General features: G+C 39.7%; 1 protein-coding gene and 1 long non-coding RNA gene across 3 annotated transcripts in view; one reads left to right on the plus strand and one right to left on the minus strand.

Moving 5' to 3' along the window:
• LY75 (lymphocyte antigen 75) overlaps positions 1-26115 on the minus strand; it is a 157746-nt gene that overhangs the window by 18353 nt on the left and 113278 nt on the right. Inside the window, exon 35 of the mRNA XM_049888785.1 lies at positions 1-111. Within this exon, the coding sequence (XP_049744742.1) occupies positions 1-111 (111 nt within the window). The remainder of the gene's footprint in view (positions 112-26115) is intronic.
• On the plus strand, positions 104-26034 carry LOC126078320 (uncharacterized). 2 transcript variants are annotated; one of them, XR_007518025.1, is made up of 4 exons: positions 104-3702; positions 11825-11981; positions 18010-18188; positions 23740-26034. It is a non-coding gene; the product is annotated as an uncharacterized LOC126078320 (long non-coding RNA). The 2 variants fall into 2 exon arrangements; XR_007518024.1 differs by having other exon boundaries at positions 13377-18188; positions 23740-25912.

Below are 26115 nucleotides of genomic sequence, written 5' to 3' on the forward strand. Positions count from 1 at the left end.
CATGGTCAGTACACTGATTCCTGACATCTTCTATGCTTTCTACTTTGGTGGCTTCTTGAAGAAAAATGTAACAATTGTCTTGAAACTGAACCCAGATAGATGAAGGGCAGTCTATATGGAAAAAGAGAAACGCTGTTAAATAACCTGAGAATAACAATTTCACAAATTCTTAAAGATACAGATACTGGATATTAAATTTTCACAGAAAAAAAAACAATTTCCCTTGGCAATTTAGAGACAAGGCTCTCAATCTTTGTTTGAAAAAAAGAAATTGATCAGCATAATAGGAAATTGTTTTTTTACATCATACATGTAGGAAAAAAGAAATGCGCCAATGATTCTCTTTTGATTTGACAGAGCAAAGTTACAATTATTTTGGTTGTTTAGTAATTCACATATGTAAATTACAGCATTATTGCCAGGGCAACAACTATCAAGGAAAACGACCAATCAGAATTACAGGCTTCTCTTTGAAGGTTTTCTTCTTAGTACATAGTAGCAATTTTGAAAGTCTTAAGAGTTTTAAAAGATCCCTTTGTTCAAATTATACTAATTTACAGATTTATATTTTTATCAGCAGAGAACAAGTTGCTAGATTCTGAATATTCACAAGTTTTCATATTGCATAGGAAAACAAGATTGATGTTCTTATGAATGTTCTTAATTTAACACCTCCTCAAAGTGGATTCTTTGAACTAGTTTTATGAAACAGAACTATGTCTCTTCCTCTATTGCTGTAAGGTGGAGGGGTATCTCCATCTCATTCTTGGTCTCGTTCAAGTGAAGACATGCATTTTTAAGCCCAGGTGCTAGGATTTCATTAGCATTATAAGCAAAAGTATGCCTGTAAGCAACTTTTAAGCAACTCAAAAGATTAGATAGGAACCTTAGGGGGCTGTTATGTTAATGGGGGAGGAACAACTCAGAAACTGAGCGTGAGAATGGTTGCACAACTCGAAGAATGTCATCAGTGCAACTAAGTGGTACATGTAGAAGCTGCTGAATTGGGGTATGTTTTGCTGAGTATATTTTCAACAACAAAATAAAATTAAAAAAAAAAAAAGTATGCCTGTAAGACCTTGATTTCACCTGCCAAAATGGAGAAAGGAGGGTAGAATTTTAATTCCAGTGAATAAAAGAACAAGATTAATCTTTCACTCTTTTAGGCTTACACAGGTTTTTTAAAAAAAACTTCATTGGTTTTGAATTATGGTGAATTCATGTTTGGAACATTTCTTAAAAAATTAAGTTTTATTATTTTCAAGTTATTTATGTATTACAATTTTAATATAAACAAAAACCCTATTACAAATATCAGAATTTATCAATCAGATTTATTAGCCTAAATTAATTCAACACCCTGGATTTACTAAACTCAGAATATGGCAGAGACCATGAGCTGTCCCCAGTACTTGACCTCAGCTTCTTACATAACACAGAGCACATGGCCACCAAGACGGACTGTTTCCCAGTGTCTCATAACTTCTGGATAATCAGATGTGAGCAGAAGTGAAATGTGCAATGTACAGGTCTTACCTTGAAAAGGAAGGCATGTACTTCCCCATTCCCTATTTCTCCTTTTCCACTGGCTAATATGTACATATGGTAGTTTGCCATCTGTAATCATGTCAATGTGGCCAGTCAAAACACGGTAGGAATGGGTGACATGGGAGGATCCCAGGTGAAGGTGTAGTATCAGCCCTGGAATACTCACACTCAAAAGCATTAAGGAGAGTGAAAAATAAACTGTCTTTCTAATCCATTGTTAATTCAGATCATTGTTATAGCAACTGGGCCAATACCTTGATACAATAGACTACTTAAAATTATGCCAGTGTTTGAGATGTGAGCCTTCCCATGCCTCCTGATGCCAAATTTAATAGTTAAATCACCCAAGACACAGCCAATTGAGGATAGGTGTCCCAAGACACAATTTATTTTGTATTGCTTTTTTTTTTTTCCCTGCTGTTTTATGAGCACTTGCATTACACGTGTGACTACGTTGTTGTGAACTCTGGCGGGAACCTAGACCTCTACCACTACAGTGGTTTAAATGTGGTGGAAGAGGAAGGCTTTGACAGTTTTGGAAAATGATCATAATGAAACATTAAGTAAAAGAACCGAGTTATAAAATTATGTGTGCAGTATGATCTGAAGATTTAAACAGTAAAGAAGCCCAGAAACATTCAGGAACTGTAGATACCAGATACCTTTGTAGGAGGAGGGTCCAGAGGGCCTGAAAAAAAAGCATGTGGCTTAAAGTCTATATATGGAGCAGTCAGACCCTTAGATCCCCTTCCTGAGAATCACTACCCCACCATCTTGGTTTCATTGTACACCTCTACCTTCTCTGGAAGACTGGCCTTTTCCTACTCACGGGAAAACTTCTGTTTCTCCAAATCCACTTCCAGATCATCAAACATTATTCTCTCTCTGTTCACCCTTTAAGGCCTTGGCCATCCATCTGAACTACCCTCTCCGAAACATTACCACTGGAATTTATTTTGACTTTCTCTTGTTATTTCACCACACTATTCTCTGTCTCCTAAGCCACCATCCAACAGCAGTGTAAAGAACCAGAAGGAACATGGCTTTGAAGTCAGACAAATTTAGATTTTTTATCTTGGTGATAAGACCTTAAACTAATTCCTGTGTTTTCTCAGGAAAAAAAAAGGGTAGTAATTTATCTCACTGGGCTGTTGTGAACATTAAGTAAGATGCTGCAATACTACACAGCACAGTGCCTGGGACGAGAAAGGTGCTCAAAAAATGACAGCTTTTATTGGTATCCTTCTCCACTAAGGATTGACTGCCTTGAAAATAGAGATTTAGCTTCATTAATCTTTGGGTCCCCAACACCTCAGATAGCTCTTGGAATATAATAAGGATTTAAAGTATTTTGCTACATGAATGAATGAACAAATCCTACCTCTTCCTGATCCTTAAATTACCATCTCTTCAGCATCTTCAAACCGTCCCTTTTCAGTGAGTTCATTCTGTCCTTGAAGCATGCTAAGTTTCTTATATCCTAAAATATAACTGGACTGACCTTATTGCCAATTTTAGTGCCATTACTGGTATGCCTTTTTAAAAAGTAAACTTTTATTGAAGTATAACATACATCCAATGCACAAGTCATAAATAAACAGCTTGGTGAATCTGCACAAAGAACATACCCATGTAATCATCAGCGAGATGAAGAAAAAGAACATTAATCCCTTTTGGTCACATCCCCTTCCAAAGGTAATCACTATCTTAACTTCTAACACCACAGGTTAGTTTTGAACTTTATAGCAATGAAAACTCTTTCATGGCTCACTTCTTTTGATAAACATTACTTTTATGAAATTCATTCATGCTGTATATGCTTATATTAGTCTCCTAGGGCTGCCATAACAAACTACCACAAAGTAGGTAGTTTTAAGCACCTACTTTGTTTCACACTCTGGATTGTAGGAGTCTGGATTCTGAGTGTTGGCAGGGCCATGTTCTCTCCAAAGGCTCTTGGGGAGGATCGTTTCTTGTCTGTTTCTCATAGCCCTAAATGTTCCTTGCATTTTCTCATGGTTGTCTTTTCTCTATCTCTCTGTTTCTTCTCCTGTTTTATAGGACACCACTCAGATTGGATTAGGACTACCCTCATATTAATGTAACTGATAACGTCTTCAAAGACCCTATTTCCAATCAAGGTCACATTCACAGGTATGAGGACTAGGATTGTACCATATCTCTTTGGGAGGACACAATTCAATCCATAACAATAGTATTATATGAATTTACCCACTTTTCTGTTGATAAATATGTAGATTCCATTTTGTGGCCATTACAAGTAACACTGCTATGAATGTTCTTGTGCATGTCTTTTGGTACACATATGCATGCTTACTCTTGGGTATATTTCTAGAAGTGGATCACAGGGCCATAGAGTGTGACTATATTCAGCTTTGGTAGATACTGCCAAACACTTTTCCAAAATGGTTATAATTCTCATAAACAGAAAATATGTTGTTTAAAAAAAATCCAGTTTAATAATATTTATCTTTTAATTGGAGTATTACCATTAATATTTAATGTAATTACTGACATTTGAGTTTATATTTACCATCTTATTTCTCTCTTTTATTTTATGTTCCTTTTTTCTCCTTTCTTGTCATCTTTTGCAAGAGTTAAGCACTTTTATATTCCATTTTTCCTTTCTTTTGGATTGTTAATTGCATATTCTTTAAATTTTTTTCTGTAATGGGAACACTAAAAATCACAATATACAACTCTGATTTATTAGAAAAAAATTTTTTTTTAATGTAAATGAGTACATATTCCACTTTCTAGACAATGCTAGGATCTTACAATACGTTAACTTCATTGACCTCCCTTCCTTTGTGTTATTACTTTTATATTACTGTTTTGCAGAGTCAGTGTTCTTTTAGATTTAAACGCACATTTACTTTCTCTGTTGCACTTCATTCCTTCTTAAATTTCTGTGTTACTGATGGATAATTTTCCCTTTGCCTGAAGAAGTCACTTTGGTGTTTCTTTCAGTGCAGGTTTAATGGCAGTTCCATCAGTTCTTGCTATTCTGTAAATGTCTTTATACTGCCTTCATTTTTAAGGATATTTTTGTAGATTTTGAAAGATATATATGTAGATATAAAGTTCTAGAACGGCAGCTTATCTTTAAGATGCAATTTCACTGTTTTGGCTTCTATCATTTCTGTCGAAAAATTCATTATCAGTCTCATTGTTGCTCTTTTGCTGTTATTGTCATTGTGAATATGTACAGCAAAACATCCACCAGTTCAACAGTTTCCACATGTACATTCAGTGACACTGATTACTTTCTTTGAGTTGTACAACCATTCTCACTCTCCTTTTATGAGTTATTCATCCATATTAACATAAACTCACTGCTCCCTAAATTCCCTATCTAATCCTTCGAGTTGCTGTTGTCGATTTGATCTAATATAGATAGATCTTAAAACAGCACAATGCTCAAACCAGACACTCTTTATTAGTTAAGCTAAACTATTTTTTGGTTTTAAGACTTCGGCGGGTATTTTTGGTTTAAGATTTAAAGATTATCTCAGGGCAGTAGTTTCAGGATCCATCCAACCTTCCTGGCTCCAGAAAATCTGGATTCTATGAAAATTTGTTCTGCATCCCCCACCCCCCTGGATCAGGATTCTTCTACAGAATCTTTGATCAAAATATTCACCCATGGTAGCCAAGCACCATCCAGTTCCTCTGGTCTCATGGCAAAGGAAGCAGTTGCTCACAGAGGCAATTAGCCACACATTCCATATCCTCCTTCTATTCCTGACTCTGCTTCTTCCTCTGTTTCTTCAGGCGAATAGATTCCAATTTTTGTACCTTGGATGACTGCTTGCAAGCTTTTAAGACCACAGGCACTATGCAACAAACTAGGAGGTAGAACAGAAGCACGAAACACATTATTAGGCCCATTAACTGGGATGTCCCATGAAACCATGACCCTAAACCTCCAAACCAAGGAACTAAATCCCATGAGGTGTTTGGCTGTACACAGCAGCCTCAGCAGTTTTTTTTTTTTTTTTTTGTCATAAATATGCCTATCACACAACTTTTGCCAATTCAACTTTTTACAATTGTACAGCTTATTGACAGCAATTACATTAATTGGCTGTGCAACCCTTTTTACCCTTAATCAATGTGATTTTCCATCACTGTAAACCAAAAACTCAGTACCCCATAAGCACAAACTCCCCCTTTTCCCCTCCTTCCCACCCCTAATAACCACTAAGAATTTTGGTCTCTATACATTTGCCTGTTGTTGTCTTTTTACATAAGTGAGGTTGCACAGTATTTGTCATTTTGTGATTGACTTATTTCACTCAGCATGTCTTCAAGCTCCATCAATATTGTAGTATGTATCAAGACTTCGTTTCTCTTACCGGCTGAGTTGTATTCCATTGTATATTGTATTTATGTACCACATTTCATTTATCCATTCACCTGCTGATGGGCATTTAGGTTGTTTCCCCCTTTTGGCTATTGTGGATAGTGTTGCAATATACTTTGGAATACTAGTTTCTGAGTCTTTGCTTTCCAGTTTTTTAGGTATATACCTAGGAGTGGAATTGCTGGGTCATATAGTAGTTCTATTTTTAGTTTTTTGAGGAATCGTCACACTGTTTTCCATAATGGCTGTACTATTTTGCATTTCTACCAGCAATGGATAAGGGTTCCAATTTCCCCACGTCCTCACCAACATTTGTTATTTTCAGTTTGTTCATTTGTTTTGTTTTATCTTAGCAATCCTACTAGGAGTGAAATGGTGTCTTGAAGTTTTGATTTGCCATCTCTCTGATGGCTAAGGACGTTGAGCATCTTTTCATGGGTTTGGTGCCATTCCGAATGCCCTGTTTGGTGAAATGTCTATTCAAGTCCTTTGCCTATTTTAAGATTGAGTTATTTGGTTTTTTTGGTTGTTGTTGTTAAGTTGTCGGAGTTTTATATATATTTCGGTTATTAGATTCTTAGTGCATATATGATTTCCAAGTTGGTTGCTTGTTTTTTCACTTTATTGGTAAAGTTTTTTTATGAACAAAAGTTTTTAACTTTTTAAAAACATTTTATTGTGGTTTGGGTGAAAGGTTACAGGGTAAATTTGTTTCCCATTCAACAATTTATACACATCTTGTTCCGTAACATTAGTTACAATTCCCTTAGTGTGACAGCACTCTACCCACTTCCTTCCTGAGCTTCCTGTTTCCATTCACCCATCTTTCCTGCCCCTTCCTGTCTTCTGAACTTTGTGTTTTTCGGCAAATGCTTCCGTTTTGGTTTTGTATGGTTGATTGTTCTGAGGAGCACGTTCCTCACTTTATATGCCTGTCTATCGTTTGGCTGAAAGGTGATCTCGGGAGTAGGTTCAGTTCCAGATTTGAAGGGTGTCTAAGAGCCACAGTCTCAGGGATTTCACCAGTCTCTATCAGACCAGTAAGTCTAGTCTTTTTTTATGAATTTGAACTTTGTTCTACATTTCTCTCCTACTCTGTCCAAGACCTTCTACTGTGATTCTGATCAGAGCAGTTGGTAGTGGTAGCCAGGCACCATCTAATTCTTCTGGTCTCAGGCTAGTGGAGGCTGTGTGGTTCATGTGGTACATTAGTCCTTTGGACTAATTGTTTCCTTGAGACTCTGATTTTCTTCACTCTTCTTTGCTCCAGACAGAAGAGACCAATAGTTGTATTTTAAATGAACTCTTACAAGCTTTTTTTTTTTTTAATAGCATAAAGGTTTATTGTACTCGTTTTCTTCTTTCTGTGCTATTTCAAAAAACAACTTTATTGAGATATAATTCACAGGTCATACAACTCACCCACTTAAAGTGTACAATAGTTTTTACTATATTCACAAAGTTTCTGACCTTTATTTTTTCTCATTAAACAATTAGTACACATATTGTTTTGTGACACTGCTTACCAACCCCACAACATGTCAACACTCTCCCTTCTCAACCTTGGGTTCCCTGTTACCAGCTTTCCTGTCCCCTCCTGCCTTCTACTCCTTGCCCCTGGGCCTGTGTGCCCATTTAGTTTCATTTTGTTTTATGGGCCTGTCTAATCTTTGCATGAAGGGTGAACCTCAGAGGTGAGTTTATTACTGAGCTAAAAAGGTGTCCGGGGTCATACATGCAGGTTTCTCCAGTGTCTGTCAGGCCAGTAAGTCTGGTCTTTGTGATTTAGAATTTTGTTCTACATTTTTCTCCAGCTCTGTCGGGGACCCTCTATTGTGATCCCTGTCAGAGCAGTCAGTGGTGTTAGCCAGACACCATCTAGCTGTGTTGGATTCAGTCCAGTGGAGGCTGTGGTAGTTGTGGTCCATCAGTCCTCTGGACTAATTTTTCCCTTGTGTCTTGGGTTTTCTTCATTCTCCCTTGCTCCCAACAAGGTGAGACCAGTGGAGTATCTTAGATGGCCACTCACAAGCTTTTAAGACCCCAGACACTACTCCCCAAAGTAGAATGTAGAATAGTTTCTTTATAAACTATGTAATGCCAATTGAGCTAGATGTTCCCCAAGACCATGGTGGAGTTTGGATGTGTCTACGAAGTTTCCATGACCTTGCCTTGTACAAACTATATTATGTACTGCTTTACCCTTCACCAATGTTACCATTTATCTATTGTCTATCTAGTGTTTTTCTCTCCTCACCCCTCCCCTCCCTCATGACCATCAAAGATTGTTTCTTTTTGTGTGTAAACCTTTTCATGAGTTTTTATAGTAGTGGTCTCATACAATATTTGTCCTTTTGTGACTGACTTATTTCACTCAGCATAATGCCCTCCGGATTCACCCACATTGTGAGATACTTCACAGATTTATCATTGTTCTTTATCACTGTGTAGTGTTCCATTGTGTGTATATACCATAGTTTGCTTATCTGTTGATAAGCATCTAGGTTGTTTCCATGTTTTTGCTATTGTGAATAATGCTGCAGTGAACATGGGTATGCACATGTCTATTCGTGTGACAGCTCTTATTTCTCTAGGATATATTCCTAGGAGTGGGACTGCTGGATCATATGGTATTTCTATTTCTAGCTTTTTAAGGAAGCACCATATCATTTTCCAAAATGGTTGTGCCAATTTGCATTCCCACCAGCAGGGCATAAGAGTTCCAATCTCCCGGCAGCCTTTCAAACATTTGCTATTTTGTTTTTTGATTTGTGCCAGCCATGCTGGGGTAAGATGGTATCTCATTGTGGTTTTGATTTACATTTCTCTAATGGCTAGTGATCGTGAGCATTTCCTCATGTGTCTGTTATCCATTTGAATGTCTTCTTTGGTGAGGTGTCTGTTCATTTCCTTTGCCCATTTTTTAATTGGATTGTCTTTTTTGTTGTAGAGGTGTTGGATTTTCCCACAGATTTTAGAGATTAGAACTTTGTCAGATTTGCCATAGCCAAAAAATGTTTCCCAGTCTGTAGTTTTTCTTTTTACTCTTTTGGTGAACTCTTTTGATGAGCCTAAGTGTATAATTTTTAGAAGATCCCAATTATTTAGCTTGTCTTCTGGAGTTTATGCATTGTTAGTTATGGTTTGTATCCTGTTAATGGCATGTATTAAGGTCTCTAGTGCTGATCCTATTTTTTTCTTCTATAATCTTTACAGTTTATTTTATATTTAGGTCTTTGATCCATTTTGAATTAGTTTTTGTGTATGGTATGAGGTATGGGTCCTGTTTTTTTTTGTTTTTTTTGCAAATCGACATCCAGTTTTGCCAGCACCATTTGTTAAAAAGACTGCCTTTTGCCCATTTGATGGACTTTTTGAGCAAAAGTGTTTAATTTTTATGAGGTCCCATTTATTTGTCTTTTGCTGTTTGTGCTTTAGTTATTATAGTAGATAATTCATTGTTATCATTGTTGCTATTTTGAAAATAATGAGTTTTCCCCACTCTGGCTGCTTTTAAGATTTTTCTCTTTGTCTTTGGTTTTTAGCAGTTTTACTGTAGTATGCCTAGTATGTTGTTTTTATTTTTTTAATCCTGCTAAGAATTTAATGCACTTCTTCTTGAATTTGTGACTTAATGTCATTTGTCATCTTTGGAAAGTTTTGACCATTATCACTTCAAGTAATTCGTCTGGTCCATTCTGTCTCTCTTCCCCTTCTTGACTCAAATGAGGTATATGTTAGACTTTTCAGCATGTCCTGTATATACTCTTTGCTCTTTTCTATATTTTTAATACTTTTGGCTCTCCATTCTATAATATTCTTCTTTTTTGTTCACTAATCTACTCTTCAATTGTAACAAATATGCTATACAACGCATCTGCTGAGTTTATAATGTCAGGTATCTTTCAGTTGTAGAATTTTAATTTGTTTATATTTTTATAGAATTCAGATCTATGGTTAAGTTCTCAATCTTATTACCTGTTTTCTTGAACTTCTTATTCACAGTTATTTTAAAGTCCATTTCTGATTACTCTAATTTCTAGGTCAGCTGTTGGCCTGTATCCTCCGACCCCTTGGACTGTTTCTTTTTATGCCCGGTAATTTTTCATCAAATGCCAAACATTGTATAGGAAAAGTTGTAAAGGCCCTAGATGATGTTATCCTCCTCCAGAAAGAATTATGGTAGGCAGCTAGAGTAGTGAAGGTCGCCTGAATCCAGTCAGGGATTGAGTTAACTTGAGAAGGTGTTAAGTCTTTGAGACGGCTAATATCCATGGATCCCAACTAAAATGTGGATATTAATTAGCATCCCTCCTCCTTGTGAGATAAAACTCAAATATTTGTCTCCTTAACTCAATGAGACTTTCAAAAACTCAGCTCTGTTTTTAGCTGCTTATGATTTTAACAACTCTCTGAAGGGGAAAAATAGCACAAAGAATTTTGGACTCACCTCAACGAACTGCCATAGCAGCAATCTGATGCCTGTAAATACGATTCTTTTGGAATTTTATCCAGATTTTCTAGTTGTTCTTAGTGAGAATATTAGTCTGCTACAGGCTACTCGATCACAGTCAGAGCAGAATTCCCTCTTTTACACTTTTGAACAAGTTTTCAATAATTCTCTATCCATCTCCAGCCAACAAATATTTGCTGAGAAACAGCTTTGTGAAAGACATAACTCATCTCACTTGATTATATCTGCAAAGACCCTATTTCCAAACAAGGTGATATTCACAGGTACTGGGGATTAAGACTTTAACGTATCTTTTTGGGTGACACAGTTCAACCCACACCACCACCCAAGTCAAATAAAATATACAAATTACATCTTTGTATACTTGTAGTTCTTAGACTTTATAAATGACAATGAATTATGATCTCTAGTTATCTATTATTAAAGTATATTTTTCTTTCTGTGACAAGTCATGTGTCAATTCTCCATGAAATATCCAACCTTTTCCTTCCTGTAACCTCTGACTCCTCTGAACTTCTACAGGACTTTGTACTCTACTCTGTATGAGGGGTCTTTTCTGGTTACAGCACTAAAGACATGCTCAGGCTACCCCAGATAATCAAGATTTGTTGTAAGGATACATGGGGTATTAAAAAAGCCAAGTATACTATCTCAGCAGTCAAATAGGCCTCTTAGAGTTCTTATACCAGCAACCCTCTGTGCTACTGTCCACTCAGCCTTTGACTTAGGCAATTATCCCTATTTCAATTAGTTGTGGCTAGGGTGGTTAACGTCATATGGCACAAACCATGGGACCTAAGCATAAGAACCACAGGTAGCCACTCTTCTTGGAAAAGAGGCTGAGTTACCCTTTCATGGCCAATACACATTCATATGACACTCATCAAATCCCACTCTATGTTGTAGTTATCTGATACTTCTTCTGTTTTCCCAGTTGGACTGTTAACTGCATCAGAGTAGAGACCATGCCTTAAATTCAGCTATACCCCCAATAATAACTATCATTTTGTCTTGCACATAATACAGGACACCGTGCACAGAAGTGGGGCAGTGCAGAGCTCTGGTTAAGCACATTACACAGTGCAGAAAAGTGTGGCTCTGACTACATGATCTTGGATATGTTATTTAACCTTACTGTGTCCCAGTTTCCCTATTTGTAAAATGGGGACAACAGTACATATCTCTGGGGGTTGTTATGGAGAAATTGTTCTAGGTGCTGGGGATTCTACAGTGAACAAAAAGGAGAAATATTCCTGATCTCCTGCAGCTAATATTCTAGTTAAGACAGGTAGACAAAAGCAAGATAAATAAATAAAATAATGTTAAATGGTATATTAATGACCTATTACTATGTGACAAATGATTTCCAAAATTAGCAGCTTTCCAAAATTAGACGCATTTATTATCTCACACAGATTCCCTGGGTCAGGAATTCAGAAGCAGTTAGCTGAGTGATTCCTGCTTGGAGTCTCTCATGAAGTTGCTGTCAAGATATTGGCCAAAGCTGCTTCCATCTGAAGACTTAAGGGGCGCTGGAGGATCACCCTCAAGGGAGCCTCAGTCATATGGATAGTGAGTTGGCGCTGTCTGTGGGCAGGAGGCCTCAGTTCCTCACGAGGTAGATTCCCCCATAAGTGTGCTTGAGGGTTCTCAGACATGGCAGGTGGCTTCCCCCACAGACAGCAGGTGAGAGCGGCGGGGGGAGTGAGCCTCAGAAGTTAAAAAAAAAAAACAGAAGTTACATTCCATTATTTCCGCAATATTCATTTGATTATATAGGTCAGCACTATTCAATGTTGGAGCGCGCTACACAGGAGTATGAATACTAGGAGTCAGGAATCATTGAAGGCCATCTTGGAGGCTGACAACCACAGATGGTGATGAGTGCTAGACAGAAAAGTTAAAACAGAGATGCAAAATCCTAACTGGGGGGGTAAAGGTTAAATCCTTTGTTGTTAAGTTGATTCCAACTCATAGCAACCCTGTAGGATAGAGAACTGCTCCATAGGGTTTCCAAGGAGCAGCTGGTGGATTTGAACTGCCTACCTTCTGGTTAGCAGTCGATCTCTCACGCACTTTTGGGAAGGTGTCTAGGAAAGATCTCATTATAAATGTGACATATAAACAAAGAGCTGAAGGAATATGCCACTGGATATCTGGATCAGACAGAGGGAATAGCAAGTACAATGTCCCCTGAGATGGGGGTGACCACGATGATGATAAATGATAATTGTAATGACTCTGAGACTATTGCTGAATAACTAAACAAGCAATACATAATAAAACAAAAGTCAATAAAGAAGTTATATGCAGAAAAAATAAAACAAAAACAGATTGTTAACTCACTTCCTCAAAACTTTCAATTGCCTTCTCTGTAGGCTAAGTTTAGCAGTAGCTCCAGTTACTCCAGGAGTGAACCCCTCTTCTCATGCTGTAGGTCAGAGTGTGTGCCCCAGAAATAAGCTTTAAGCACTACTCAAGAGATCTATTTTGACTCTGAGAAGAACAGTGCTTAAATAGAGGCCGAATAACTCTTGTGAGGAAAGTTGCTGGGGTTCATGCACCTCATGAGCAGAAGGCTGAACTAAGGTCTTCTTTAATGCTAAGTATCTTTGCTATAATCCCATTATAATTAACAACCTGCCCACAAAGCTCTCTGCGAAGTGCTTTTCTTCACAGCAGCCCCAAAGGATAGGGTGTTATTAATTATGTACCTAAATGACTCTTCATAGGCTTTATAATTTTATAATTCTCTTTATGGATTTCATATGTACAGAAATTTAGAGGCCTGGTGAAAATTTTAAGAGATAGTACTTAACATAACTCCAAAAATTTCCATATAGATCCTCTGCCTAAAATTACCATGTGTTAAAAGAATAAAATGTCATATCCTCAGGAGTATTTTGTACCAGTCAATTCTATTAGAACTCTCTGTTCACTTATAATTTGTCTTTTTTAAACAACCAGGCGCAGCATAAGAGGAGGTGATCCTTGAGACATCAAGAAAAAAAAAAAAAAAAGCCAAACCCAGTGCCATCGAGTAGATTCCAACTTATAGCGACCCTACAGGATACAGTAGAACTGCCCCATAGAGTTTCAAAGGTGCGCCTGGCAGATTTGAACTGCTGACCCTTTGGTTAGCAGCTGTAGCACTTAACCACTACGCCACCAGGGTTTCCCCTTGAGACATACTTGTTCTAAATGTTAGCAAAAGAAAAACAAAAGCAAATTATGTTTTAACAATAAGACCTTTGCTCTTCCATTAAGATATGAGTCTGCAACCATTTACCTTTGACACGGGCAACTGTGGTAGAGACAGACAGGAAGAGAGGTGCTGTTTATTACATTTATTATATATGGGATGGTGGGGGAGTGGATATTCCAAGTTCCTGACTAATCCTGGTGTACTCTGGGCTTTAAGGTCTCCCTAAATGCCATGGAAATCCAGCCACTCTGACACTCCATCCCTCCTCCACATCACCCACTCCTTCCCAACCTAGCTTCCAAGGTGTCCACTCCCACCTCTGCCCACCCTCCCCTCCTCAGAATAGCTATCAGATAATGACTCATAGAACAGAGTGCCAGTGTTAATCTACACCTTTCTCACTGGGTATCACTGGCCCATTTTCTTATAGATTCATTTTTTCAGATTTGCCCTCGAAACCTAAAATAATCCACGAAAGGAACGCACTACTCAATGTATATAATGAAAAATTGTAGAAGACAATCCTGTTACAAAACTAGAATTTTCAACACACAAGCAGCACATGTTTAAAAGCTTCTCAACAATAAAACAAGAAGTCCTGAAATAATGCCTCATTGGAAGAAAAAGAAACATTTATTAACAGTTCAAGGAGAACTGATGGCACAGTGGTTAAGAGCTACAACTGCTAACCAAAAGGTTGGCAGTTCGAATCCACCTTGGAAACTCTATGGGGCAGTTCTACTCTGTCCTATAGGGTCACTATGAGTTGGAATTGACTCGATGGCGACAGGTTTGGTTTTTGGTTTTTAACAGTTCAAAGCTTGTAAAAACTCTCCAATACGCCTGAGATAATTTCCCCTGAAATAAGGGTCAAAAAAAATCACATCAATAAATTATGATGATTTAGTGCTTTGATTTCAATTATGAAATAAGTTCATGGCAGAAGTAATGTACTTTCAAATAAGGTGCAATCCAATTATCCCCTCACCTACTTTTTTTCATTCTTTTATTATAAATGAGAATAAAATGCAGAGATGCAAATCAAAAGAAAACAACGCACAAACGAGTGAAGTCCCTGCTGTCATGGCAGAGCTTCCCTCTGGCAAGGGTTACAACAAACAAGAAGACAAATGAACAAGACACATTCAGATATGGTTAAGTACTTTGAAGAAGATAATGCTTGGTGACGTGGTAGAGAATGTGAGGCTGGAGGAGGAACATTTTTGGTGTGTTTCAGGGGTCAGCGATGCCTCTCTGAGGAGGTGACACATGAATAGAGATCTGAATGCTGGGGGGGTGGGGAACCAGAAGTAGCTCGTCTATGTAGAAGGACCAGTAGGTGTTTTGAGTACTGAGAATATCAGTGTGGGAAAACAGAGTGAATGACCGGAGGGCAGTGAAAGATGGGGTCAGGGAGGAAAACAGGCACTTCCTCTAGGGCTTGTAAACCAAAAAACCAAACCTGCTGCCACTGAGTCAATTCCGACTCATAGCAGCCCTATAGGACAGAGTAGAACTGCCCCATAGAGCTTCCAAGGAGCAGCTGGTGGATTCGAACTGCCAGCCTCTTGGTTAGCAGCCATGGCACTTAACCACTGTGCCACCAGGGTTTCCAGCCTGTTGCCATCAAGTCGATTCCGACTCATAGCAACTCTATAGGACAGAGTAGAACTGCCCCATAGAGTTTCCAAGAAGCGCCTGGTGGATCTGAACTGCCAACCCTTTGGTTAGCTGCTGTAGCACTTAACCACTATACCACCAGGGTTTTCCCTAGGGCTTGTAGGCTATGGGAATTTGAAATTAGTAAACTAGATTCTGATTCATGTGATGCCCACAGAACATGCGTATATGCATTTATCCCATGCCACCTGTGGGAAATCAGAGACTCAATAAACATCTGATGATCATACCCAATGTGCAAAAAACACCTATTCAGAATAGCGTTTCAAAGGGGATGCAATAGAAATCAGGAATTTATAGAACATTTTGTCCATTGTAATTTCCAATATAGTAACTAAGAATATAAGATTACTTTCACTAACAAATGCCAAAATAATAGACAGTAAAAATGATTTCATTATCAACATTAAATTTATACTTTCTTTATGCAATAACAGAGTCTTGTTTTTAATTAAGATCTTGCCATTCAGTTAAGGAGCACTGGTAGCACAGTGGCTAAGCACTTGGCTGCTAACCCAAAGGTCAGTGGTTCAAATTTACCAGCTGCTCTGAGGGAGAAAGATGTGGCAGTCTACTTCCATAAAGATTAACTAAAACCAAACCAAACTCATTCCCACCAAGTCAATTCTGATTCATAGCAACCCTGTAGGACAGAGTAGAACTGGAGTGGCTGGTGGATTCAAACTGATGACCTTTTGGTTAGCAGCCAAGCTCTTAGCCACTGCACCACCAGAGCTCTTCATAAAGATTATAGCCTTGGAAGCCATATGGAGCAGTTATACTCTGTCCTAAAGGGTCGCTATGAGTCAGAATTGACGCCATGGCAAGGAGTGATGGTGGTCACATTCAGATAATCCTGTGATAAGCTTCAAAAGCTCTTTTTCTGACTTGGTTCCAAACCAAATATGACTCTGATCATGTCTGGAGAGGGAATTTGTGAGGTATTTTGATGTAAAACATACACTGTAGTTTTTCAGCCCTATAACATTTTTTTTTTTTTTTATAACATTTGGTCATGTATTTGAATGTGCTCAGTAACCTATCAACATCCAACATAACATACGATGTTTTCTAGTTGCAGAAATTCCCCCTCATTTTGTGGGAAGAGAGCAAAGGGAAGGAAACCAAGATTTCCCATGCCTGTAATAGGTACTGGATGTATTTTTCTCATTTAATGCTTACAATAGCCCTATGAGATAAGCATTACCTCCATTTTCCTGAGGTGGAGATAAGTTGGGTAACTTGAAGAAGGACACACAGTTGGTGCTTAACTCCAAAACTCATGCTCTTTCTTTTTTTAATCCTTAAAGCCTCCTGACTGAGAAGCTCTTTAATTAATAGCATTAATTTATTCAAAATGAACTTCTTCTGAAGCTCTTGAAAGCTTATGTATCCATACTGGATTTATAAAAGGAAAAAGAACAAGCTTTTCCAAAGACAGCCTGCTCCCTTTTGCTGATCAAAACAGCTCTGCTGAAAAGAAGGGACATCGAAATCTAGAAACTGCTTAAAAAAAAAAAAAATCTGACAAAGAAAGGTATTTTTTGACTTGTGTAAAGTAAGAATGTATGGCAACAGAGGATGGCTTAAATGGGAGTTTAGATATCACTGGCACATGTAATGAGGGCATGCAATATGGCACAAGGAGTGCCCAGAAGCACTCCACCCTCCACTGCAGAATCTCTAGTCCAGTCTTAGACAACATTAATCACTCAGTCTAAACAGTGTGGAAACACTGGCGGCATAGTGGTTAAGTACTGTGGCTGCTAACCAAAAGATCAGGGGTTCAAATCTACCAGGTGCTTCTTGGACACTCTATGCGACAGTTCTACTGCGTCCTATAGGGTCGCTGTAAGGTCGCTATGAGTTAGAATCGACTGGACAGCAATGGGTTTAGTTTGGTTTTTTCAAACTGTGTGAAAATCCACACATCTTGTTTCTGCTCCTCTGATAGGCACCAAATGGCATAACTGGTCATAAATGCTGGTCTACAAAAGCTTTTGGGAAAAAAGCCTTGAATTTGTCTACAACTTTTGAGCTGCTTACTACGCTGCTACTGCCTTTAAAATAATCCTGTCAGCAAGTTTGGAGCAGGAACTCATCATAAAATGGCATTGAAATTCAGGAGAAAAACAAAACCACCTCTTACATAATCATTTTATTCAAACCCACACAAGTGTTCACTTAGTTTTTGTTTATTTTGTCTTTAATTCCTAGAATTATTCAATCAATATTTTTGGATGGAGGGCTTCCCCAGGGTTTCCTCATCAACAAATTTTTTGACACGCTTGCATGGGAAACTTATTTTTTTTCCAACCAAATTCATATTCAATAGAATTGTCTATTTTTGTCAAGAGATATTCTGGAAATGACTACTGTGTCATTTTTCAGATTATTACTTGCACAACAGCAGACTAGACTTACAGATTTTAAATCACACGATTTATGTGGAATCCAAGTTCTGCGTGTTCATGTCCCTCTTCGATCCAGAGTTTTTTTGGCTGGACTGTTTTCCCGTTTCAACAGCATGAACACCGTCCAAATGGACAAACAAGGCCATGGGGCCATTTCCCTCCACTCCACCCCCGCTGCACGCAGCTGGGGAAATCGCCGCCAACTTCCAGGCTCCTCATTTCAGCCCCAAATGGCCCTGGAATTTTGCCCGACGTCGGACCTATGTTCCTCTGTTCTGACAATTATCCCCTTCCACTTTAGGGGCCCTCTCCGAGAAGTGGCGTTTGCGCTGAGGACGTGAACACGGTGGTGGCGAGAGGACCCCCTCGTATCCTTGGCGACCTCCCTTCCCCAGGGACACTCTTCTGGAGGCCCCTGAACTGCGATCTGGGGATGATCAGACACTAGGGCCCACAGGGCCGCATGAGGAGGGCGTGCAGGTGAGGGCAAGATGTTTGGCCCAAGGTGCAACCCCTCCGGGGCCGCCCTCGGACGGGGAGGGCGTGGGCCCGGGCTCCCAGGCCGAGGACAGAGCGCGGCATGGGGCAGCTTACCCGCGGCGGCGGCGGCGGCGAGGCCCAGCAGCGGCAGCAGGAGAGCGAGCAGGGCTACCCGGGGCATGACAGCAGGTGCGGGCGCCGAGCGCGGGCTGGGCGGCGGGCGGCAGCGGCCTGGCGACAGGGCCCGGGGCGGCGCTTCTCGCTTCTCGGAAGTGCGGAGCTCGCGTCAGGACCGCTCCCACCGCGGAAGCCCCTGGCGGGAGGACCGGGGCGGGAGGGTCCAGCCCAGTGATGACACCGTCTGCCTAGATCCCGTGGAAGGGGCTGGCTCGCTGCCTTCTGCAACTTCTCTTTTTAATTTTTTTTTTTAACTTTTCATTTGAACTGAAATAATTTCAGACTTTGAAAAATGTTGCAAAACCTGTACAAAGAATGTCTGTATCCCTGGGCCAGGTTCCCGAAATATTAACGTATAACCACAGTACAGTGATCAAAACTAGGAAATTAACATTGGTATAATACTAACAACGAATCTGCAGACTTTATCACATTTTGCCAATTATCCCTCTAAAATACTTTTTCCCTTCCAGGATGTGATCCAGGATGATATATTGCACTGAGACGTCATGTCTCCTTAAAAAAAAGTCTCCCTTAATCTGTGACAGTTCCTCTGTCATTCTTTGTCTTTCATGATCTCGACACTTTTTGAAGAGTACTGTCCAGCCCTTTTGTAGAATAGTCCCTGTTTGTGTTTGTCGGATATTTCCTCGAGATTGGATTTAGGTTATGCCTTTTTTTGGCAAAAGTACCACAGAAGTGGTGTGCGCCCCTCAGGAGGAACATCGGCTCAAAATGTCTCATCACCGGTGGCGTTAACTTTGATCACTTGGTTGAGGTGCAACCTGACAGATTTCTAATTTTGAGTTTAATGGCCAGAGACCTTCTTTTCAAAGGCTCCTCTTAGTGAACTAGGTCCCTCCTATAATATTTGTCTATCACCAGCTCCTGAATTAAAACCAAAAAACCAAACTCGTTGCCACCAGGTCAATTCCAACTCATAGTGACCCTATGGGACAGAGTAGAACTGCCCCATAAGGTTTCCAAGGAGCGGCTGGTGGATTCAAACTGCCAAACTTTTTTTTTTTTTTGAATCCTTTTATTCTGCTGGTTGCCCCTTCACCTCAGGTATTGTGATGGGAGCAAGACACTGGGTGGAAAAGACAGTATCATTGTCATTGTCTTCTAGTTTGAGAGGCAGCTAAAGAGGTGCTTACAACATGGTTGATTCTTGCTGGCTCTATCAAGGACATCAGAAGGTGCTAAGGGGCCACGGAGAAGGGGCTTCTAACTTGGGTATTTGCCATTCTAGGGTTGCCCCTCACGTACCTACAGAAGTCAGATAGGCAAATGGGCAAAGGGGGAGAGGTGGAAACTGGCAAACTGGGAGGACATGTAAGCCTACTATTGCTAAACTTCTGATTTTTTTCAAGAAAAGCCACGAATGTGATTTTATTTAATGTGTGCTTTTTTTTTTTAATGTATTTTAGATGGAGGTTTACAGAGCAAATTAGTTTCTCACTAAACAATTAATACACATATTGTTTTGTGACATTGGTTGCCAACCCCTCGACATGTCAGCCCTCTCCCCTTCTCGACATTGTGTTCCCAGTTACAAGCTTTCCTGTCCCCTCCTGCCTTCATGTCCTTGCTCCTGGGCTGGTGTGCTCATTTAGTCTCATTTTCTTTTATGGGCCTGTCTAATCTTTGGCTGAAAGGTGAACCTCAAGAGTGACTTCAGTACTAGTTGAAAGAGAGTATGGGGGCCTTACTCTCGGGGTTTCTCCAGTCTCTGTCAGACCAGTAAGTGTGGTTTTTTTAGTGGGTGTGTGAGTTAGGATTTTGTTCTACGTTTTCTGCAGCCCTGTCTGGGACCCTCTCTTGTGATCCCTATCAGAATAGTCAGTGGTGGTAGCTGGGCACCATCTAATTGTGCTGGTCTCAATCTGGTGGAAGCTGTGGTACTTGTGGTCCCTTAGTCCCTTGGACTAATCTTTCCCTTGTGTCTTTGGTTTTCTTTGCTCTCCCTTGCTTCAGATGGGGTGAGAACAGTGGAGTATCTTAGATGGCCACTCACAAGCTTTTAAGACCCCAGACACTACTCACCAAAATAGGACACAGAATATTTTCTTTATAAACCATGTTATGCTAATTGAACTAGATGTTCCCTGAGACCATGGTCCCCAGCCCTCAGCCCAGTAATTTGGTCCCTCAGGGAGTTTGGATGTGTCTATGGAGCTTCCATGACCTTGCCCTGGTCAAGTTGTGCTGGCGTCCCCAGTTTTGTGTACTGTCTTACCCGTCACCATAGTTACCACTTATCTATTGTCTACTGTTTTTCCTCACTCCCCTCCCCTCCCTCGTAAACAGCAAAGATTGTTTCTTTTTGTGTGTAAACCTTTTCTGAGTTTTTATAATAGTAGTCTCATACAGTATTTGTCCTTTTGTGATTGATTTATTTCACTCATCATAATGCCCACTAGATTCACCCATGTTGTGAGATTATATCTTTGTTCTTTATCACTGTGTAGTAGTCCATTGTGTGTATGTATCTATCATAGTTTGTTTACCTATTCACCTATTGATGGGCACTTGGATTGTTTCCATCTTTTTTGCTATCGTGAATAATGCTGCAATGAACACTGGTGTGCATATGTCTATTTGTCTGATGGCTCTTATTTCTCTAGGAAATATCCCTAGTAGTGGGTATGGTATTTCTATTTCTAGCTTTTTAAGGAAGTGCCAGGTCGTTCTCCAAAATGGTTGTACCATTTTGCATTCCAACCAGCACTGCATAAGAGTTCCAATCTCCCCACAGCCTCTCCAACATTTGTTATTTTCTGTTTTTTTGATTTGTGCCAGTAATGCCAGGCTGAGATGGTATCTCTTTGTGGTTTTCATTTGCATTTCTCTAATGGTTAGTGGTCATGAGCATTCCTCATGTGTCTGTTAGTTGCTTGAATATCTTCTTTGGTGAAGTATCTGTTCATGTCCTTTGCCCATTTTTTAATTGGACTATATGTCTTTTTTGTTGTAGAGGTATTGGATTTTCCCATAGATTTTGGAGATTAGACCTTTGTCAGATTTGTCAGAGCCAAAATTTTTTCCCCAGTCTGTAGGCTCTCTTTTTACTCTTTTGGTGAAGTCTTCTGATGAGCATAAGTGTTTAATTTTTAGAAGATCTCAGTTATCTAGCTTATCTTTTGGTCAAACTGCCAACCTTTTGTTTAGCAGCCGAGCTCTTAACCACTGTGCCACCAGGGCTCCACCTCCTGGATTAAGACTCTTTAAACTATGTGTGCTTCCAGTCACTTAACTTGAGCAGTGAGGACCTCTGGAACCAGAAAACACAAGCCAGAGCCAAGCAACGCTGCTCTTTTAAGCTTTGACAGAGCTTCGTGTCATTGGCAAAGGAGTCCTTTAAAATTGTTTTTTAATCCTTTCCAATCCTGGCCACTTCTCTAATAGTCCAGTCTGACATCAAGTGATTCCACAAAGGAAATCTCACCAAATGGGTCTATAAGAAGGGTTATAGAGTGTTAGAAGTGTTAGGTGCCATCTTCATTTACCGATAAGAAGATGGAGGCCAAAAGAAGGGACCCAACTTGCCCATGAGCATACAGTGAATCTCAAAAAATGAACCAGAGTCTGGGTCTTCTGGTGGACAATACCACCCAATCCAGGTTCAGTCCCTTGCCAGAGTATGAAGGTCTTGTTTATTTCCATTCTTTGTCTCAGGCTGCCAATACCAAACCCAAGCCCAAAGTGAACCCTTCCAAAGGTAGGGTTTAAATATTTAAACATCCTGATTCTGGACTCCTCTGTCCTGCTAAAAATGTAAGTAAAATGAATGGTTCTGTGCAATCATGTAATTGAAAAATTCTCCTCTCCATGCCTACCTCAGGCACCAAAAAAAACCCAAAGTATATATTATCAGTGTGGATTACTTTGGGTTAAACTAGTTTTCAAAAAATGATTAGATTTACAATAGAATTGACATGCTAATAAATTGGTCTAATTTAGGCAAATAACTAATTTCAACAATGTTTCATTACTAAGTCATTTGAACTAAGAGAAGGTATATTCTTTCCATTGTAACTCTGATGCAGGGTCTCATTTTTTATGCTAATATCATGAAACAGGCTGCTGCTTCTGTGTGGTATAATGTGATATTTCTTAAAAATCTCTCTCTATGATGTGCTACTCTCCAATCACACCTCATACTTTTTAATTTTCTTTCCCCCTCCCTCGAACTTACGTCCTCTTTGACCTCATTCTCTTAACTTCTTTTTTTGTCAACCTCTCAATTACTTCTCCCTTCTCCATCCAGCCTGGTCTACCCTCAGTTTCCCTTGCTCCTCAGTTGCATTACCTGGCCAACCCTGAACCTGGGGTCTCCTATCTTTCATTTTTTCGTGGTTCTCCTTTTCCTCAACTTTATTAACTGAGAATAGGTAGAGGAAATCAATCAATTCTCCAGGTGATTTCACTACAAATATATGGCTTCTGATTTCATCTGGCCATGTATGTCTCTTCTACAATTGTTTTATGTAGGTCATTGTTCTGTCCCAATTTTTATTACTCTTTTTAAGCTGAGACCCCATCCCCTGCCCGTCTTTCTCCACAGAAGACCCTGCTTTCTAGTCAACAGGAAATTGTCGGCCATCAGGTATAGACAAACATCTTCAAGTACTTCTCTGTTCTCTTCTCTTTTATGTAGGTCTTCCTCCTCTACTGTGGCCTTAGAGAGAAAGCCATATCTCCTTCCCCCAACCTCCCTACCCTATGCAAACCTAATTCCTTTTTCTGTGGCCTTAGATCTGCTCCTCTCATCTTCTCCAATATCTTTTTCCATTAGTTACCCCCATCTCTCCCTTGCATCATCAACTCCTCTGTTCAATTTTTTTTTTTTTTCTCCTCCTCAGCTTCTAAACCTGCAAACCTCTTTCCCCCTTCCCTTGGGGGAGAAAAAAAAAATCCTTCTTCTCCTTCTTCCTCTAGTTTTTCATCTCTGCCATACTTCTCAAAATTGCATGTTCCCTACTTCCTAATTTCCCTTCACTCTTGAACCCATTCCCATCTGGATTCGGCTCCACCACTCTGCTACATTTCCCATGACTAACATCGTTTTCTTAATTTCTGGGTCCAGTTTTTCCGTGAATTTGCCCGTCTGTTGTTTAGCAATTGATATGATACTGACTCGATTCTACATTGTATTCAAATGGTATCTGCCCAGGGAACCAAGACCCTAGGACTTCTCAGGACTGATCATCTCTCCACGTAAGATCTCTGAAGCAAAGTCCCTGGGCTGGACCATACTGTGCATCCCTTTGGCCTGAGATAATTAGATAATAATCAACAGCTTAACAAAACTGAAATTTTTTTTTTCAACAAAACAGAGTATGAGTCCTCCTGTATATTTCTGCTTTCCTAGGCTAAGGAAAACTCTGCACACATGGGGTTACATTGAGTCACCATGAGTTGGAATCCACTTGACGGCAAACAACAACAGTTCCAGAAGTGTGGAAAATGGGATGAAAAGAAAGTTGATGATGGAGACCAGTGAAGAGTCTTGTGCAAATAATCCAGGGGGGAAAAGGATAAGGACCTGAACTAAGACAGCTGTCAACGAAGACAGCCTGCTTTGTGAGAATTCTGAGGTAAAATTGACAAAGTTGTTGAATGAGGCAGATGAGAAGGAGAAGGTTTGAAATGACTCCTACGTTTATAGCTTGGAAGACAAGTTGTATGGTCTCTTCATAATAACTGAAATAGAATATAAGAAGACAACTGGTTTGGGGTATATACAGGCAGTTTCTAGAGTTCTGTTTATGATGATCTCAGCTTGGGAAAAAAGAGAAGTACACATCATATTAAATTTGCTGAGGTGTAGACAAAGTGAAGAGCCCTGGTGGCGCAGTGGTTAAGAGCTCAGCTGCTAACCAAAAGGTCATAAGTTCAAATCCATCAGCTGTTCCTTGGAAACCCCATGGGGCAATTCTGCTATGTCCAGTAAGGTTGCTATGAGTCGGAATCGACCTGAAAACAATGCATTTGGTTTTTTTTTGTTGTTGTTGTTTAGACATAATGAGAACATTAATTTAGAATACACAGGGAATTAAAGACAACTACAGATCCTATAGTTTCTGGGTACAGATCATGAGGTTTACTCAGAAAAAAAGGTTTTTTGAGAACTAGTGAAAATTTGTCTTCTTAAGTAAGATGAAGTTGAATGAATAACAATTAGGTCTTTGCTTCTTCAAGAGGGTTTTGGAATTAAACGAGCCTAGGTCAAAGAAATCTAACACTTCTGACACCTTCCTCCACTTCCACCCTCTGCAAAAACTCAGCAGTAGGGTTAGGCCTTGGGGTTACCAATACTACAACAACCATTTGCAAGGGGAGATTTCCTAGATAATGAATATATCTTGCCCTAGAATCAGGCATGGGAACATGCTGGGAGGGGAGAGAGAGAGAATTATTGCTATCACTTCTTTGTTCCCCATACTTAATCATTAGGTTTATTTACTTCCATTTTTAGGTGCCTGGTGTTGGGAGATCAATTTTGTCAGAACATGTATGGGGTTGGGGGTTAGTTAGGGAGAGCTGTCTTTAGTTCTTCTGAGGTATCTGGAACAGGAGGAAATGGGGAAGCAGTTCTGGACATGTTGAAAAGAACTTTCATGTGCAGATTGTCTACTGGGTAGCTAGAACCTGGAACTATCTATTTTAACTATTGGCTTAGAAATAGTTGTTGAGTGCCTTGGGGAATGGACAGGATCTCCTAAGGGAAACACGAAGAATGAGAAATTTGGAAAGTGGAACACAGTTGGAATCACTGCTGATTCTGATAGTTAAAAGATACACTAAACAAGCCATATTGCCGTTGAATCAATTCCAACTCATAGAGACCTTAACAAGACAGAGTAGAACTGTCCCATAGGGTTTCCAAAGTTGTAAATCTTTATAGAAACAGACTGCCACATCTTTCTGCCACAGAGCTGCTGGTGGGTCCAAACTGCTGACCTTTTGGTTAGCAGCTGAGTGATTCACTACTCTGCCACTAGGACTTCTTCACCAAACAAGAGGAGTCTGAAAAGCAGACTAAAATCAAACATTCAGAGACGTAGGAGTGATTATGTTTATTCTTTAAAAAAAAAATGCACACAAAATCTCTTAAAAAGATGCCTCTGTTTTATGATAGCTGGACAATTTCTTTCCTTTTTTAAAAAATTTTTATTTTTATTGTGCTTTAAGTGAAAGTTTACAAATCAAGTCAGTCTGTCATACAAAAATTTATATATGCTTTGCTATGTAGTCTTAGCTGCTCTCCCCCTAATGAGACAATACACTCCTTCTCTCCACCCTGCATTCCCCGTGTCCATTCAGCCAGCTTCTGTCCCCTCGGCCTTCTCATCTCACCTCTAGACAGGAGCCGCCCACATAGTCTCATGTGTCTGCTTGAGCCAAAAAGCTCACTCCTCACCAGTATCGTTTTATATCTTATAGTCCAGTCCAATTCCTGTCTGAAGAGCTGGCTTTGGGAATGGTTCCAGTGCTGGGCTAACAGAAGGTCTGGGGACCATGATTTCCAGAGTCCTTCTAGTCTCAGTCAGACCATAAGTCTAGTCTTTTTACAAGAATCTGAGGTCTGCATCCCACTGCTCTCCTGCTCCATGAGGGATTCTCTGTTGTGTTCCCTGTCAGGGCAGTCATCAGTGGCAGCCAGGTACCATCTTGGACAATTTCTTTCTGGTCATACTACAAGCCTGACATAATAAAGCCCAATGTAGAGATATTTTTTTTCCCA

This window comes from Elephas maximus, chromosome 6, assembly GCF_024166365.1.
Source record: "Elephas maximus indicus isolate mEleMax1 chromosome 6, mEleMax1 primary haplotype, whole genome shotgun sequence".
Lineage (NCBI taxonomy): Eukaryota > Metazoa > Chordata > Mammalia > Proboscidea > Elephantidae > Elephas > Elephas maximus.